The 19,031-nt window shown below is 46.9% G+C and overlaps 1 protein-coding gene across 1 annotated transcript in view; it reads right to left on the bottom strand.

Moving 5' to 3' along the window:
- Positions 1-11,152, bottom strand: part of SLC7A7 (solute carrier family 7 member 7) — a gene marked incomplete at its 5' end in the record, with an annotated part of 31,061 nt that extends 19,909 nt beyond the window's left edge. Inside the window, 3 exon segments of the mRNA XM_081119813.1 lie at positions 5,919-6,464; positions 10,977-11,056; positions 11,058-11,152. Coding sequence (XP_080975939.1) covers positions 5,919-6,464; positions 10,977-11,056; positions 11,058-11,152 — 721 coding nt within the window.
- Between the last annotated feature and the right edge of the window lie 7,879 nt (positions 11,153-19,031).

The raw sequence follows: 19,031 nt of genomic DNA, 5'->3' as shown, positions 1-19,031 counted from the left end.
CATGTGACTTTAGAGGCTAGGTCATGAAAGGCTGGGATACTCGTTCTTGAAGCCTTCAGCTCTGAGGCTGCCATTATGTGAGGAAGCTCAATGTAGTCCATGTGGACAGACCACTGGAAAGGCCCTGACAACTTGAAGAGAAAAAGATATCCGGCTAGTCCCCTTCTTCAGAGCCCCCGCTCCAGCTCCTGCCAGCACACCATCTAACTACCACCACATGAGACCCTGAGCCAGAACTGCCCCACTTAGGCCTTTCTGAGCCACAGAAACCATAAAAGATAAGAATAAAATGACTGTTGTTCAATGCCACTAAGTTTTATTGTGATTCATATCACAGCAATAATAGCTAGAAGAGTCTAAAAAGCCCTGAAAAACCTCTTCTATGACCTCCATCTACCTCTGCAATCCAACTGTCAACATTCCCTACCTTACTACTATAGCCCACCCTGAACTCCTTTCAGTGTCTTGACAATGTTCTACTTTCTTGTCTACAAGTCTTCATACATTCTGTCTTTGCTGCCTGAAAGGCTGCCCTTCCCTCTCTACTCTTGGTTAATTTTTCTTCATCATTCAGGTGTCATGTTAAACTTCCTTATGGAGAGTTTTTAAACCCCTAGGCTAGTTCAGGTCTTCTCCTGTGGCTCCTTGCACCTCACAAATCAGAACACTCATCATAACCCATTGAAACCTTGTATTGTATTGCCTATCTTAGCCCCCCACCAGTATACCCACAGGCACGCGCGCGCGCACACACACACACACACACACACACACACACTGACAGCTTCAAAAAGACAATGATCGGTGCTGGAGAAATGGCAAGTGCTTCCTGAATATTTGGTGAATGCTCAGTCTCCAGCCCCATCTCTTTCCTGAGCTCCAAATGGGCACATCTGCCTACTATCCTACAAGTAAATTTCAAATTCAACATGATTGCATCCTCCCCCTCCTTGTAAATTATGCCAGCACCTACCAGTTGCCTAAACCAGAAACCCCATCTCTTCATTCAAGGAATATTTGTTGAGCCCCTCTCTTTGTTTTTTGTTGGGAATACAGTGAATCATAAGACAGGCTCAGCCTCTATGGCACAGAACTTAAAGGCTGGTCGACGTCACCTACCTCTTTCTCTTTCTCCCTCTCCCTCTCCCTCTCCCTCTCCCTCTCCCTCTCCCTCTCCCTCTCCCTCTCTCGTTTATTTAAATATGTTTTTATTGATTTGAGAAAGAGAAACATCCGCGGCCTCCTCCACACCCCCTACTTGGGATCGAGCCCGCAACCCAGGCATGTACCCTGACTGGGAACTGAACCAGTGACCTTTTGGTGCCTGGGATGATGCTCAACCACTGAGCCACACCAGCCAGGGCAACACCTACCTCTTTCTTACACTAGATATCCCAATAACTGTTATTGGTTGGACTGATTATACCTTCTAAATCACTCTCCCATCTGTCCTTTCCTGGAAACATGATCTCCTGAATAAGCTGCGCCTCCACTGCCACTGCCCTAGTTTCAGCTTTTGTCATTTCCTGCCTGGATTGTGACAAGATCTTCCTAATCAGGGTCTCTGCCTCCAGCCTTGCTCTTATGTCCCACCCAGCGACACTGCTCCCCTGCATAGAGCCCTTCAATGGCTCCTCACATGCTTTAAAATAAAATCTAAACTCCCTGGGAAGGTTTGTCTCATGCTCTAGTCTAGCCCCTTGCCTTCCTTTGTTCCCTCACATCCCGCAGTCCCACCCCCCCACACACACCCCATACTTTTTCTCACCTTTGTGCCCTTACATTGCCTTTCCCTGTATCTAGAATGCCCTTGCCCCCCTTTTTATTTTATCTTTCTTGTTGAAAGTATTACAGATGTCCCTTTCCCCTCCCATTGATCCCCTCCACCCCTCATCCACACACACACACATACCCCGCCCCTTCTCCATTCAACAGATATTTATTGTGTACCTAGCAGACAACAGGCAGTGTTCTAGGGGCTGGAGATTCAGCAGTGAGCAAAACAAAGTCTCTACTCTCATGATGTTTACATTTAAGAAGGAAAGATAGACAATAAACATGTAAATAATAATGTCAGGTGGTGATAAGTACTATTTAAAAAAAACAGAAGGGCCCGGCCGGGCGTGGCTCAGCGGTTGAGCATCGACCTAGGATCCAGGCGATCGGGGTTCGATTCTGGGTCAGGGCACATGCCCGGGTTGCGGGCTCGATCAATGACTCTCTCCTCATTGATGTTTCTGTCTCTCTCTCTCCCTCTCCTTTCCTCTCTGAAATCAATAAAGATATATTTAAAACAAAAACAAAAACAGGAGGGAGGGCCCTGGCCTGTTAGCTCAGTTGGTTAGAGTGTTGTCCCGCTATACCAAAGTTGTGGGCTCAGCCCTCAGTCAGGGCACATATAAGAATCAACCAAAGAATGCATAAATAAGTGGAACAACAAATTGATGTTTCTCTCTCTCTCTCTCTAAAAAAAATCAATAAAAATTTTTTAAATACAAAACAGGAGGGAGACTGAGAGCCACCACTTTAAACAAGACAGGTCTCTGGTTAGGTAATAGTTGTACAAAGATATGAATAAAGTGAGGTAATAAGCTCCGAGGTCATCTAGGGAAAGACCCTTCCCAGTAGAAGAAACAATAATCATTGCCCAATTACAAAACCCCTAAAGCAGGAACAAGCCAAGTAAATTGAAAGAAAAGCAAGACAAACAGCACAGCTGGAACAGAGAGGGTGAGGGCAAGAGGTCTGGGATGAGCCAAAGAAGTCAGATGAAGTGGGCCTTGAAGGTCATGCTGAGTGGGTGCTTCACCCACCCCTGACTGCTTTTCATCCTTCAGTGTCAAGTGTAGAAATCATCTCCTGAATAAGCTACACACCACCCCACTCCCAGCACTTACCATATACAATATGTTTAATTGACTATTTTTGCCCATCTCCACCACATTATGAGTTCCCTACAGCAGGGTCTCTACCAAACCCGACCACAATCAGTAAATTGTTTTTGAATAGTCAAAACATTCTTCCTTCGCTCTCGTTCCATGCCCTGCAAGCAATTCCCTGATTTCCAGATTGATTTCCCAGTGGCTCTGGTACTAGAAAGGGGGTGCCCTGATAGTGAACACACGCCCTTTGGTATTTAGGAATTACACACGTATGCTCACTGTTGTACCTTAACAAACATTATCATTTATACACATCAGCCTCTTTTTTGGGTGAGACTCAGTTGGTGAGAAAATGATCATCTCTGGGTCATGGTGGCCCAAGGAAGGCACTGCTCATGGAAGGACCTCACGAGCAGCCCCGTAGAGGCCCGATGCCCCCTCTACCTCATCACCGCCTTCCCTATTTCAGATGGTGGCTCATCACTTCCCATCTGTTCACCTCAGAGAGCTCCTCCACACCCCCACATCCAGAAGTCCTAGAAATTCCACCTTAAAATTATTTCTGTATCTACCCCCTCGTCTCAGTTTCAAAGGCCCTGCCCAGAGGGCAGGCCTCCACCACACTTCATATGGACTCAGGTTTCAGGTCCCTCAACCGGTCTCCCTACCTCCTGTCTCTTTCCAAAAACACTTGCCACATGCCCAGCAGAGTTCTAAGCAAATCTGATTGTACCTCCCCACTTAAAATTGATAGCTCCCCCCTATTTTCAAAATAAAGTCTAACCTGTTGAGGCACCATATAAAACCCCCTTGAGCTGACCCTGGGCTGTATTTCTCGTTTCTACCTCCTCCCCTGCCTCTCACTCCACATTCTAGCTCTACCCTACCTGCAATTCTCTGAACAGTCTGTATCTTTTGGCATCTCCACACCTATTTGCATACAGTTATCCCTACGAGAAATGTCCTAGAAGACAGCCATGTATCTTTTCCAAATTCACTTCAGACATTATGTTCTCTATGACATCTTCCTGAGCTCTCCTTCTCACAAGAAGAAAGTTATCCCAGCCCCACCGGCATGGCTCAGCAGTTGAGCATCGACCTATGATCCAGGAGATCGCCGTTCGATTCCGGGGCCGGACACATGCCCGGGTTGCGGGCTCAGTCCCCGGTAAGGGGCGTGCAGGAGGCAGACAATCAATGACTCTTTCATCATTGATGTTTCTATCTCTCTCTCCCTCTCCTTTCCTCTCTCTGAAATCAATAAAGACATATTTTAAAGAAAAAAAGAAGGAAAGAAAGTTATCCCAGTTGTTTCTATGGTGCCTTTATCACTACACCTATTATCTTGCATGACAATTATTTGTTGACCATGTCTGTCTCCCTCCTGGACTACTTCTTGGTTTTTTTCCTGAGTGGTTATGGTTAAATAGAGATATTACTGTATCTGGACAGAATGTCTTTAGAGGTCTCAGCATCTGATTTGTCCTGGGTGCTCATTAAACATTAGCTGAAGGAAGGAACTCAGAATCACATGTCCCCTAAATTCTTACAATCTTCGTTGTCCTTCTGAACCTTCTCCCAGATCATTATGTGCCTCTGAAGTTATTAGAGATAGGACAAAGTTCTATTAGAAGCTAAGAGGCATAGTAACTTTAAATATAATAATGTATATTACATTTGAGTCACAATCTATGGTTTTCAATGGATCTGACTTCATTCTTGCAGTAGGCTGGAAGTAAACACTCACTGTACCTTGCCTAAGGTCACGCAGTTGTTGAGCTCAGCCTCAAACAAAAATCTGGTGCACTTTTTACTCTACCAGAGTTGTCTCAAATATACGTGATAAATCCATGCACGGACCTCTGTGTTCTCTCCACTGGGGAGCTCTGCAAACTAATCATAACTGTGGCTGCTTTGCATGTATCTGTACAAGGGTATACATGTGCATGTATGTGTCCGTGGGTGTACAAGAGTTTGAATGCAGCTCTATTCCCAAAATAGAAGCAGCAAATTAAAAAAGGGTGACTGACGGCGGTAGTTACGATGCCAGAATCAAGGGATGACAGCTGTCAGAGATGACACAGATCAAAACCAGGAAAGGATAAAAACCTGAGGAACTGAAGTCAGGTCAGCAGTCTGAGGCCACTGAGGAAACAAAATCAGCCCCACCTCTGCTGGCCTGGAAAGGCTTCATAATCACACAAGAATTGAGATGTGCAATAGTAACCCCAAGTTACCAAAGAAATGTCAAGTGATTAAGGCAAGCAGACATATCATTGGTTTTAAAGAGATTCCAACAAAGATGGTTGAAATAAGAGAATTCTGGTGTTTAAAGGGATGCAGCTATCTTAGAAATTTTACTTAGATGGAATAATTCTTGCTCTACACAAGATATGTGACTATATACTTACATTTGAGGGGACCCCAAGACCAACAGACCCTAAAATTCTTTTCACCAGTAAGTCAGCCTACCATATCATCTGTAATAGTTTCAAGAATCTAGCCAACAGCAAACCTCACATATGTTTGAAAAGATATTCACTAGAGCATTGTCTGTAAGTCTGAAAAAACTGGAACCAACTTAAATGGCTATTAACAGAGGACTGATTAGTTAAATAAGCAACATTCTTAAAATTAACATGGAATAACATGAAGCATTTTTTTAAGAGTAGATCTGTAAATAGAAAAGAATGTCACTGATAAATTCCTGGGAAAAAACACACTGTAGAATTATATGTGGACTATGATCCCATTTTTTGTAAACCACAGAACAAAACTACATCTCTTGAAGGAGCAAGAAAAATATCAGGAAGGGCACACACACTGCTAATGATGCTTACCATGGGAAGTTGGGCAATGGTGGATTTTTTTACACTTTGGTACTTTCGAATTTTCACACATACATTAATTTTTTTAAAAAATAAAAGCATTTGCAGAGGCATGCATTTCTTTCCATCTCCTTCTTACTGGCTGACTGGACTCACAGCCAGGCCTCTGCCCTGGCGCTCCACCCACACTAGCCCCAGCCCCACTTACAGATGCAGGCAGCAGCCAGCAGGCGGCCAGCAGCGTAGGGTGCGAAGCAGCTCGGGAAGATGGGCTGCACCATGTAGTTGGCAAAGGTGATGGCAATGATGGCCTGGCTGGTAGGCTCGATGATGAGCAGGGAGGTCCAGAGGCGGATGAAGGCAAGGAGTCCCCCGAAAGCCTCGAGGATGTAGGCATAGCTGGCCCCAGACTTCTTAATGGTGGTGCCCAGTTCCGCGTAACAAAGGGCCCCAAAGACGGAGAATATGCCCCCAACAGCCCAGATGACCAGGGAGAGGCCAAAGGAGGCACTGTACATAAGCACGCCCTTGGGGGACACAAAGATGCCCGAGCCAATCATGTTCCCCACAATCAGGCACACGCCGTTCAGCAGCGAGATCTCCTTCTTCAGCTTCACCTGCTCCGGCCCTGCCTGGGCCTCTTCCTCCAAAGGGGAGGCGTCCCCCAAGTGCTGGGAGGCCACTTCATACTTTACACCGTCAACCATGGCGGAGGCGGAGAAGAAAGACTTCACCAGCTTCTTGGCATCGCCCTCTAAGGGAGAGCGAGGACCATATACATCAGGTGGTTGGCAAGTCCCCAGAACACTCCCCCCTAGGGGCCGGTAGGGGCGACCGCCCCACCCACATGGCACAGCCCTCTCTCTTGCTTCCCACCTCCCATTCACTTCTCATGCTGGCTCCGGCTCATCAAAACCACCCCAACTTGAATTTTTAAGAAAAGGCACTCACTCCCCAGAGAGAAAGCATCTGTCTCTCATCGTGAGGCTGGTGCTGCCTACCTGATTTACAAAATAGAAAACTAAATCCTGGTTCTATCTGAGCCTGCTGTGATAAGAGACAGGAATTAGGGCAATTGTCTGGCAGTTACCAGGTGTAACCACAGTGATTTGTGCCGGCGTTTTTCAGTCAGACCTCAAAAAAGTCTGTCTTGCCTCCAATTTCAGACTCACCTGTCACCTGTGCTGAGATGCAACATGAAAAACCAACCTTTCAAACAAATAATCTGTAGGTTCTCCTGACAACAGTGCTCTTTTCCCTCAAGGACTCTGGCAAACGTAAAGGCTTCAGAGATTTCTTGCTGGAAACCCACAACCATCCCCCTGCTTAGGTGAAGTCTTCAGCACTAGCAAAGCCCCAGCAGCCTCACCCCACCCTGAAAGACAGGCTATTCTCTTCTTTTCCTTGCTTTTCCTTTCCCAGATACCCTTCCCGACCCTTAGTATTCCAGGTCCCCTGCCGTCAAAACATCAGAATAATTGCAACACCCAAATAGTGTGAATGAGAGAAGGGTGATCCAAATGTACAGCCCAACTTAGAAATGACTGGAGTCAACTGATGACCACTCCTCACTGAGGAGCGGTTGCTGGAGATACAGCACCGACCCTGGGCACAGCAGAGCGGGAGACAGCTGAGAGAAAGACAGGCGAGGCTGGCCAAGCAAGTGGAGAGACACTGGGGCTAGAGGCACTGGGGAGAGGAAGTGATTGGACACTGCACAGCAGCAAAGAGGGGTGGGGGCAAGTGAGTGGGGCTGAAGGAGAAAGTGGGAAGCACTCACTACCTGGCCAGAGGTGTAAGCAGGTTCCTGTGGAGACAGCAGCCAGTGGAGGTCAGGAGCTGCGCTCTGACCACTCCTCCTTTCTCAGCCAGCAGTGAAAGGAATGGCCAGTCAAGGGCTTATGGATTTAAGTTGAATCAAGAAGTCAAGAAGGGCGGAGGGGGTGAGGGCGGGGAGAGGAGTATTAAGCAACTCTCTGCGTCCAAGGTCCACTGGCCCCTCAGCCCTGCAAAAAGGGCAGCTAGGAAGAGCTCTGGGCTCAGCACTTTTCTGAGATAAGAAGGCGCTCCCTCAGGAATCTCCTTTGACAAGGGACAGAACAAAGGACTGCCAGCTGGGCATGGCTCTGAAGGCCTGAGGAAATTGTCCCCTAGCAAATAAGCCCTGATGAGGACTGGGCAGTGGTTGAGAAAGAATGCACAGCCCTTTCTCCTAGTTGTCCAGGCCTCACCCTAGCCCACTTCTCTCTCATCCCAAACCGGAAAGGCAGGAGGATTGCACAATGTGACAATCCTTGTCAGCTTGTTCACAGGCTGAGATTAGAGGAAGTGTGAATACAATTCCTGCACCTCGTGATTGGCTTGATTGGCTGGCCTAAGAGAACTCGACACACTTCCCCACAGAGAGTGAGAAGTGGCTGCCCCTAAACTTGGGCCATTACCCTAAGGCTGAGCCTTAAGCTACTTCCAAGGAAACAAGGTCAAGAAATTATACTCAAACCTCTAGTTGCATCCCCTTCCCCTTACGTGCCCTTTCCTCCTCAAGAAAACATACCAGGATCTTTGGGTAAGCATAAATCCTATAAACACCTTCCCCAAATACAACTCCAATTTCGTAAACATATGGGTAAATAAGATTTCACTGAGCTACCCTGAACATAACACCCAGAACAGAAAGAAAAAGTTGAGTATTTTTTGAAAATCATAGATTATTCTACTTTATAGTCTACTTAAATCTGGTATTTTGGGGCTCTTTTACCAAAAGAAATACACTCTATCCATTCTGAAATGCAACTATCTGTCCTTTTTCACAACTTTTCTAAACAGCCCTCTTTGGTTATTCTACAACCAGAGAATGAAGATCTAAAAATCCAAGGGGGCCTTATCTTTACCCTACACCCTTCCATCCTAGCCCCTTAAACTTTTTTTTAAACCAAGAGAGGTATCCAGATGTTAGCCTCCCCAGAGATCATGCTTCTCCCAAGCCACACTCACAAATATCTGAAATCTGTGGATGAAAAAAAAATGGATTCTATGCAAAGTAACCTCACTGGATAATCTGATCATAAATTCCCAACTGGGCAGGTCATGATAGGCAGTCACATCCCAGACACATAACTTCTTTACTAAAAAGCTTATCTTTGGCTTAAGCAAGCCCTGTCCATTGTTTCTGTGCATCTAAGTTAACAAACCTTTGAAATGCCCCTCCTTCTAGTATGTGACCTCCCTTTCAGGGCCCTCCTTCTAAGACATGACCACCCTCAAGAGAGCACTTAACCTTAACCTGTAATCTGACCCCACCTTGCTTTTTCCCACCTTCATGTAATCTTCCTTACATTCCCTCCTTAATTTCAAGTGCATAAAAGAAACTATACAACTGTTAGTCTTGGGAGCGCTTGAGAACTTGCTCCCCTGGCATATGTTATCAGTTTGGCTCAAGTAAACTCATAAAAATTCTCTACAGGTTTGGACATTTCTTAAAGTCCACAAATCTGTCCAGAGGAGACTGTCCTTTTCTCCCAGGTGCCCCTTAATTACTCTTATAATAATAGCTGTCATTTATTGAGCACTCACCAGGGCCAAACACACCAAGCACCAGAATGCCTTATCTCATTTAGTCTTCCCTGCAGCGCCTTAAGGCAGGCACTAAATCCCATGCCAGGGTGCCAAACTCGTGAGGGTAGGCTACCCAATAGAGCTCAAGCTCTTAATTGGCACTGCGATACCTCCCCAACCTCCCCACCTCCTCCTACCTGGCCAGACTCTAGACCTTCCTCAGACAAGAAAGCCCATCAAATGTCTCCCTAAATGAATTATCTGGGGGAGGTAGTGATTAAATTAAAAAGAAAGCTCTGCCCTTCTTCAGCCCAAGCCCTAGACCTTCCAACAAAGCCCATCCATCTCCTTCCTGGCTGGTCCTCCCCTTTCTCATCTCTTCACAGGCGATTACAAGTCCTCTTGGCAGCACTGCCCTTGCTAGGGTGCCCACTTCTAAAGCAAACAAGGCACATGGAAATACATAATCATGCCTGCCCTTTTAAGACCAAATTCACTGGCACCAGGGGGTGGGCTTGTGTCCTAATGGGATGTTAAAAAAAAAAAAAAAAAAGGAATGAAGGAGGGACAAAGGAAGGAGAGAATGTGAGGGAAAGTGGGCAGAGAAGCTTTTCGGGTTTAGTTCCTGGCTAGTGGGATCCGAAAAGTGAAGTCCTCCTCTTAGAAGCCCAGCAAACAGCATACCCTAGTGGCCTCACCTGGAATGCTACCCGTCACTGGCCCACACAGACTGGGTAGGGGTGGCTAGCCTTCACAGAAAATATGCCCCCTCTTTTCTCAACCACTGCCTAGCACCAGAGCAGTGGGTAGAAAGGCGCCATCTTTGGCAGCTCATATTCTTCCCTGAGACCCTGGTTCACAGGGTATGGCTTCCACCAGTTAGGCAGCCAGGGACTGGCAGGACCTCTCCTAAAGGGCTCTTCCACACCAGGCTTTACAGAACTTTGCAGATTCTGGAACCCCATGAGATAATGGTGATCCTGATACGCAGCACCCCTTGTCTTCTTCTCCTGTCTGAAGTGCATTTAGGACCAAGTGGAGATTACAGGACAACACACTCATCCTACAAGCCCGTGGGAGAAGTTGCAGATTCAGGGACTCAGGAAACGCAGGCAGCAGGGCCCCCAGCATGCAGTGCCTGGCACAGCAGCCAGTGGAGCCCCTTGCCCTGGCCCAACCCATGAATGGCAACACCAAAACACCCTTCCTCCAGGAACCAGAGCACAGCTCAGGGTCTTGGCTTCTCAGTCAAACTCAGGGAGCTAAATGTGAGCAGAGACTTTCTCCCGCAAAGACCCCATGCCCTGCCTTCCTAGCTCCAACTGGTCTGTGTTGCCTCCTCTAACAAGAGAAACAGAAAATAGATACACTGTGGTACAGCTGGATTGCCCCATCACCCAAGCTGAAAGCTCAGCTCCTCCCTCCCCAGTTTTCCATTTGTTTTTCTATATTCCACTGAGGCTACGACAGTCCCATAAAAAAAAAAAAAAAAAAAAAAGTGAAACAAGAAATTGTTTACGTCTGTGGCCAGGGCTTCCATTAATGTAGGGCTGACGTCTCTGGGCAGAGGGCTCTGCCTAGGGAGGGTCAGAGCTGGGACCAGGAAACAAGAGGCTCTTGAGTGTCCCCCACTCAGTCCATCTTCAGGGCTCTCACTCCATCCTCCTGCACTTCCCCTCTCACCCGTCGCCCCCAGTCTCCCACCTCTTACCTGTCCCGTGACCTTCGGGCAGGTGCGAGGAGGAGGGGCCCCCAGCACAGGGGCTCAGGGGAGGGCAAGGTGCTAGGAAGGGGCGCCAGGGTATGGCTGGAGCTGCAGCAGCTGTTGACTCTGAGGAGCAGAAAAGGCAGACGGTGCCGGGACAGAAATGAAAACCAGGAAAACATGTGTGTGACTCCGGCCAGCGGCGGCCGCGGGGAGGGGCCAGGGGAATGGGCTGGAGCTGGGACCCACAGGACCCTGCCTCTAGGCTCCTCCTCTTCCCTCAGCCCCCTAACTTCCTTGTCGCCCTACAGTTACTGAGCGCTGACGCTCTCCCAGGGACTTACAGTGCCCTTCTCATGCCCTTTACAACTCCTCCCCCTAATTCCATTTCCTATGCATCTCCCACTCATACTATCATTGGTCCTGCGGAGGGCATAGGACCCATGGTTAGGGCAATAATGGCCCTCTGTGGCCCCACCTCTAGAGTCTCAGTGCCATTTCAGCCCCTACGTAAGGCAATGCATGCCAAGGAATGTCACTTGTGGGGGTACAATGGAGTACACGCCTAAAACTAAACGCTAAGCAAGCCCGCTCATAACTCAGGTCCCCAGGTGGTACAGGTGGTGTGTGTGTTGCCAAGTAAGGCCAGCCAAGGGGGACTGGTAAAGCCCTGGCACAGGGCTACTGAGTTGGCACCATTCCAAAACAAGATTATTCAAATATTTGTTGAATGTTTACTTAGCAAAAGTACGGGAATATAATTTTCCCCTACTATTAGCCTCATTCTTTCTATTCAAAATTAGAACTTATTACATGAATTCATTACATACACTTTCTGAAGCAGACAACTTCTTGGTAGACCTATTAAACTATATAAAATGTAGATACAGCCTGGCCGGGCATGACTCAGCCATTGAGAATCGACCTAGGATCCAGGAAATCATGGTTCATTTTGGGTCAGGGTACATTCCCGGGTTGCGGGCTCCATCCCCAGTTGGGGCCCTGCAGGAGGCAGATGATCAGTGATGATACTCTCATCATTGATGTTTCTATCTCTCTCTCTACCTCTCCCTTCCTCTCTCTGAAATCAATAATGATATATTTTTTAAAATAAATAAAAATAAAATAAAACATAGATACATAAAGAGAAACAATACAAATGTAAAGAATGTGGAAAACCCTTCTTTCAGCATTCACAGCTTATTCGACATGTGAGAATTCATAGTAGAGCAAAACCTTAAGAAGGAAGATTGTAGGAAACCATGTAGCTGGACCTACACCCTCATTTCCATATCAGGAAATGCACAGTGGGGAGGAACTCTAAGTTCATAGTAAAGAATGAGAAACTTTTGTCCAAAATATACATTTCACAAAAGCCCAAATAATTCATGCCTGAAAGTAACTTAAAAGATGTAAAAAATTTAGGAGAGTATGTAATTGAAAATTAATTTTAGAATATTAGAGAATTCACAGTTGAATGTTAATTAATAGTTTTCAGGTATTACTCTAAATCAGAATACTTACTATAAAGAATTTTCCAAAGTTTAAAAAACTAGATAATTATTTCCTAGTGTGCTTCAAAATATCAAGGGGATAGATGTTTGGAGATGTATAATTACTTAGAATGTATCCTATTTTATATTGACAGTATTTGAGATACTTTAAGAAGGAAATATTAATGTGATTCCACTCTCATATTACTTTATACTGCTCTGTTTTTCTTCCTGGTGTGTGAAATTATGGGATTGATTCTTGCTGCCTTAAAGATCTGTGAGCGCTGGTCTATAAGGTGGGTTTCACTCATATCTACTTTTCCATTGAAGATTGTGGACATTGCAATTCACAATGTATGAAGACAATCTCAATGGAGATGTAGTTTGTGGTTGACTTAGAGCTTTGTTGTATGTCACCATGCAGGGCACATTTTACTGCATTAATGTAAGACATAGGGACATTATGTATTTTAACTACTTTTTCCAAATACTCTAAGAAAACTATGATGTCAGTTTATTAAAATCCTGATGTATCTTCATAGTAGTCACAGATAGAAGCAATGAGCATTATTTGATGTGATTGTAAAAAAAAAAAAAATCAGGAATATATGAGAAAGTATAGACAACTCATCCCTAAGTGAATAAAATAATTGCACATCCATATTTGCTAAATTATTAGTATCTATTTTTGAAAAACAAAGCAAGCCCAGCTATGAGATCATTAAATCACAAGTAGAGGAACACTTCTTAAGTAATTGTAATGTGTAATTTTACAAATGGTCACACAAGTGCTTTTTCGTGGCTTTTTAGTCTATATGTGAACTTATTTTCGTTAATAAAGGATAATAATTTTTTTTAATGTAGATTCATCCCTGGACGGTTTTGCTCAGTGGTTAGAGCATCGGCCTATGGACTGAAGAGTTCCAGTTCTATTCTGGACAAGGCACATACTTCAGTTGCAGGCTCAATCCCTGGCCCAGGTTGGGGCATGTGCAGGAGGCAACAAGTGGATGTGTCTTTCTCACATCAAAGTTTCTCTCTCCACCATCCCCCTTCCACTCTCTGGAAAGCAATGGAAAAAATATCCCAGGGTGAGGATAAACAATAAACAAATAAAATGTAGATACAGCCGTGGCCAGTGTGGCTCAGTTGGTTGGGCGTCATCCTGTGCACCCAAAGGTTGCCAGTTCAGTTCCTGGTCAGGGCACATGCCTGAGTTGTGGGTTTGATACCCAGTGGGGGGCATGTAGGAGGCAGCCCATCCAAGTTGTGCTCTCACATAGGTGTTTCTCTCTCTCTCCCGCTCCCTTCCTCTTTCTCTAAAAATCAATTTTAAAATATTTTTTTAAATGTAGATACAGCATAAATCTCAGGGAGTGGCACTTCACAGTGTATTGTGCATTTTCAGAATTCCAGCTGTGACTGCTGCCTTTAGGCAACTAAAATCTGGTCACAGGGCTACACCGTGCAACTTATACCTGTTCCTGCACGTTGCAAAATTACTCCGGAGACAGGTTGTCCAGGTAAGCAGTTGTTAAGGATCTCTCAGTGGATGGGAGCCAACTTGTAGTTTACCAAGAGACATAGACAGAAATCAGAGTTCACTGGCACCAAATGTCTGAATTACTCCAAGAATAATTTAGTGTCCTTTTAGACCCAGGCTGCTGCCTGGCTGGCCTGCCCCTTAATCCTACTCTGGGGTCCGACCCAAGTTGTAAATGAGGGAAGTCCTAGGAAGTCTAAAGCTGCCCCTGGCTCTGGCCCCTGCTCTCTCACTCTACTCCAGCCACACTGGCTTCCTTGCTGCTACCACACAAGCATGCTCCCAACTAAGAGCTTCTGCAATTGCTGTTTCCTCTTCCTGGAACATTCTTCCTTCATTCACTCCATTCAGGTCTGTACTTAAACACCATCTATTAGAGTCCTTCCCTGAGGAGTCTCTGAAGAAGCAACTTCTCTCTGTCGATCTCTCCATCCCTTCACCACGCTAGACTTTTCTTCAAGGGCACTCACGACCACTCCTGAGTTTGGAGTTCAGAGTTCATTGGTTGTCAACTCCCTCACTACAATGCAAGCAGCACCAGAGCTTTATTCACCCCTCTGCCCCCAGTACAGGACCATCAAGAAATGTTGCCCGGCCGGCCATGGCTCAGCGGTTGAGCGTTGACCTAGGATCCAGGCGATCAGGGTTTGATTCCTGGTGAGGGCACATGCTGGGGTTGTGGGCTCGATCAATGACTCTCTCATCATTGATGTTTCTGTCTCTCTCTCTCCCTCTCCTTTCCTCTCTCTCAAATCAATAAAGATATATTTTAAAATAATAAAGAAATGTTTGCTGGAAGAATAAATGAATGAATGAACAATGCTGTTCGCCTAGACTGATTTCCTAGCTGGCCAGAGCACTGGGAACGCCCTTTGGACTTGCCCTTCAGGCCCACCCGCTGCTGCTCTGGCTTCTAAGCAATGAGTATTTAGAGGTATTGATTCTTTTTTATAGGAATGGGTTGAAAGGAAGGGGAAGGTGTCATTTTCAAGTGTACTGGGAGGCCTAGAATGGTTTGAAAAAGACTTTTTGTTTCATTAATAGGAAAACAAAAACAAAAAGCCCCTCATCTAATGCGCGCTCCGGGATCCGGAAAAACTCTCAGAGCTTGGTCCCACACCCAGGCTCAGGTGACCCCTCTGGATGCAACGAGAGCAAAGTGCGACGGCCACAAAGCGGTGAAAGGGCAGAGGAGGCGAAGGGAGGGGAGCGCTCGGGTCCACGCAAATGCAGCAGGTGGGTCCGAGACGAGAGGAACCGCAGACCCTTAAGCGTGAACTGCCCCCAGACCCCGCGCCCGGCCCGCCCTCAGTCTCTCAGCCCGTCCCCGCAGCCCCCGCCCCTCCTGCACGCCCCCGCCCCTCCTGCACGCCCCCGCCCCTCCTGCACGCCCCCGCCCCGCCCCGCCGGCCCGCCGCCGCTCCCCTCCGCCCCCTGCTCCCCTCTCCCGCGCCCAGCCCCACCTCCCCCGCGCGGCCCCCGCACGTCCACCCCGTCGACTCGCTTTAGTTCCCTCTTTCTCTCGGCCTCCGGTTCCGCGTCTGCGGCCCTAAGATCCCGCCTGCCCTCCATGCCCATCTCAAGGGCTCGGGCTTCCCTGATGTCCCGGTCTAGCTGCGGGGGCCGAGCCGGGCTCTGCCTTGGGGGGCCAGGACCCCACTCCTCCCGGCGTCCCTTCAGTTCCCTCCACCTGGCCAAGCAGCTCTCGCCCCTCCCGGGCGCTAAAACAGGTGGGTGCAGGCGAAGGGCGCAGAGGCCGAGAACCGAGAGACCCCTCCACCCGCCCGCACGCCTTCCCCCGGCGCAGGCACAGCTGCGCCGCCCCTGGGCAGTGACAGTGACGGCGGATACCCCGCGGCGCGTCCTCCGCCCGGGGACGCGCGGCTCCTCTTCCCTCCCTCCCAATCCAGCTCGAGTGGGCGGCCCGACGGGGGTCTGGGCGAGAGCCCCAACCCCTGGCAACCCCGCCTCCAGCCCCGAGGCACTTGGCTGAAATTCGCGAGGGACTCTGGACTGCGAAGTCCCGCGGGGGAGCTGTTGCGTCAGCTCCGAGATCCCTGATTTAGAACCGTGGTCTCCGCCCGGCCCGAAAGGCCGCGGGCAGCGGAGCCGCCGCCAGGAGGCAGCACTTAACAAAAAATGTCCCGGCTGAGGGTGCCCGCGGGACCCGAGTCACCAAAGCCCCTTTCATCCGAAGAGCCTTGGAAGCAGCGCGAACCCAACAATAGAGAAATTTGCTGGGCTCGTTCAAGAAAAGGGACCTGGAAATGCTTCAACATGTTTTAAAGCTAAAAGATAACTGGTAAATAACAGTTTCCTTTTGCATACCTTTTGGACAGTCTCACTTTGGCATTTTTAAGGCCAACATTGCCACTCTGCAGAGACTCACGGAGAGCCACCCACCCTCAAGACCAATCTGGTGGTGGAAAGGCACACAGCTGAAGAGACTTCAACGCTGTCAGACAAGAAAAAGTAATGTAGCCCGAGGTCGTACTGATTTAGCAGAGATTTGACAGCCATGGGAAAAGAAAAGGAGTATGTTAAAATGAATTAGGTAAGTAATAAGAAAATAATATGCAAAGCAATGTATTGTGTGAGTGGGTGGCTTATAGCTGTCAGTTTCCACACTTTTTTGTTTGTTTGTTATTCCTCACCCGAGGGCATTTTTTCCATTGCTTTTTAGAGAGAGTGGGAGGGAGGGAGAGAGAGAGAAACATAGGTGTGGCGTGAGAGAGACAGACAGACGCATCCGTTGTCCCAGCTGGGGCGGGGATCGAAGCTGCAACCCTGTACATCCCCTTCACTGGGAATCAAACCCATGACCCTTCCGTGCCAGCTCTCTAACCACTGAGTCACACCGACCAGGGCAGTCCCCACACTTCTTGCTGAGGGTGACAATGATTGGATCTTGAGCTGTCCTAAGAAGGAAGATAATGAAGGAATCTTGAAATAAGACACTTCCCAAACCTTAGAATTTGGTCCCAAGCATGCAAAAAGGGGAAGAGTATGCAAAATGAGGCGGAATTGGTAACCCAGAGTCAGCTTCACTTCCGCTCTTTCCCCAAATCATCATTATTCATCACAATTGTTAAAAAAGCATTGCACTTGTACAAGTTACTGTATGCAGACCCAACAGAAGGATATTTGAATAAACATATTGAACAAAAACATGAGTGGTTAACATAATGTTAAAGCCAAATACAGGCTATAATGCCCTTGAGAGGCAAGAGAGTTAAAGAGAGGGAAGATATGAAGCTCAGATTCCTGATGCTGCCCTTTGCTCTTAATTCTGGCCTTTGCCAGATGAACTCCAGAGGTTGAGACACATCTAGTTTAGGATGCTGAGCCCCTTTTCTGTGGCTTATGAGTCTGATGAAGTCATTGAGGAGAGCTATCCAAGTGCCAAACCCTCCCTTGCAAGTGTTCCATGAGGTCCCTGAGAATGGTGATGATGTTAGCTGTCAACACTAGTGTTTTCTCTCTCTCTGACTCTCTCACTCTCTCGTTCTCCCTCTCGGTCCCAACATCCTAACTCATATTTCCTGTGGATTGTCCCCCTGCCACATCAAATATCCATGTTGGCCCAGCTGAGTATGGCTCAGTGGTTGAGCATCAACCTAGGATCCCAAAGATCGCAGTTCCATTCCCGGTCAGGGCACATGCCTGGGTTCTGGGCTCCATTCCTGTTGGGAGCGTGCAGGAGGCAGCCAAGCAATGACTCTCTCATCATTGATGTTTCTCTCTCTCTCTCTCTCTCTCTCTCCTCCTCCTCCTCCTCCTCCCCTCCTCTCCCTTCCTTTCTCAAATCAATAAAGATATATATATATATATATATATATATATATATATATATATATATATATATATATCCGTGTCAAAGGCTGAACTTGTCTTCCTTCTAAAGACCTTTCCTCTTCCAGATTTCCCAGTTTTCCTGGTCAAAATTTCCAACCTGCCCCAAAAGTTCTCCAGCTCTAGCTCCTTGATTCCTTCAGCTATTAAATTATTACGCGTTCACTTCTGCATGTGGAGTTCATATGGTACATGCTATTTGTGCACCTTAATGCATGTGCCCTCCCCTTTTTTTTTTATTGTAAATCAATGGTGTGAGCTACTGGAATAGAGGAATGTTGTTGGTTCAGTTCTATAAACATTATAAAGATATAGCATTGGTTGTAGTGCCAGCCTGTCATCTTTCTTGCTAATCTTGAATGTTGACACTGAGGTTATTTTTCCAACCCTTGGCTTCTACTACTTTATTCCCCAACTGTAAACTATGTAATGTTATTCCAGTGCTGTCTGCCTCAGCTGTCTATCTCAGAACCAGCCAAACACACATAGAAGGTGTCACTCAGTCGTTATTACAACTGTAAAACAATAAACCCACAGCCATATTTTGTTCAATTTCCTGATCTCTGAGAACTACAAGCAATCTGTACAATGATTGCTTCCTGGACTGTCTTATCTCCTTTACAGGTTTATTATGAAAATTGTACGAAATCATTTATATAGAAGTGTTTTTGATAAGTGAAAATTAAGTGTATGAATGTAAGATGATAATGGTACTCTATTGTCTTATTTCCCTTGCTTAGTTTTTTGGATCCATCTGGTGGCTTATGGCCAATTTCCTTTTGTTCCCATCCCTTCTTCTGGTTCAGCCCTAGCCTATACTATTCTTATTGTTATCGAAATAGCCTCTTTTACTTCTTAAACTAGGATCCACCCTTCCCCTCTTTCAAAGCACAGCTAGAGGCACCTCCTGTGGAAAAAGTTCCCAGTCTTGCAGAAGGAAATGATAAACGTCCGATAGGCCATGAAAGCACCCCTCAGGTTCCCCCAGTCAGCACGTGTTTGAAAGTGTCTAGCCCAGTACATAGTAATGGCCACTTTTGTAGGAGCTTCACCATTTGTAAGCAGTTTCATTACATTATCATCCTTAAAATGTCTGCACAGCCCTGGCTCGGTAGCTCAGTTGGTTAGAAGGCCTATTGCCATACACCAAGGTTGTGGGATCCATCCCTGGTC

This window comes from Miniopterus schreibersii (genome assembly GCF_964146895.1).
Source record: "Miniopterus schreibersii genome assembly, chromosome: 1".
Lineage (NCBI taxonomy): Eukaryota > Metazoa > Chordata > Mammalia > Chiroptera > Miniopteridae > Miniopterus > Miniopterus schreibersii.
This window is presented reverse-complemented; position numbering and strand designations above follow the sequence as displayed.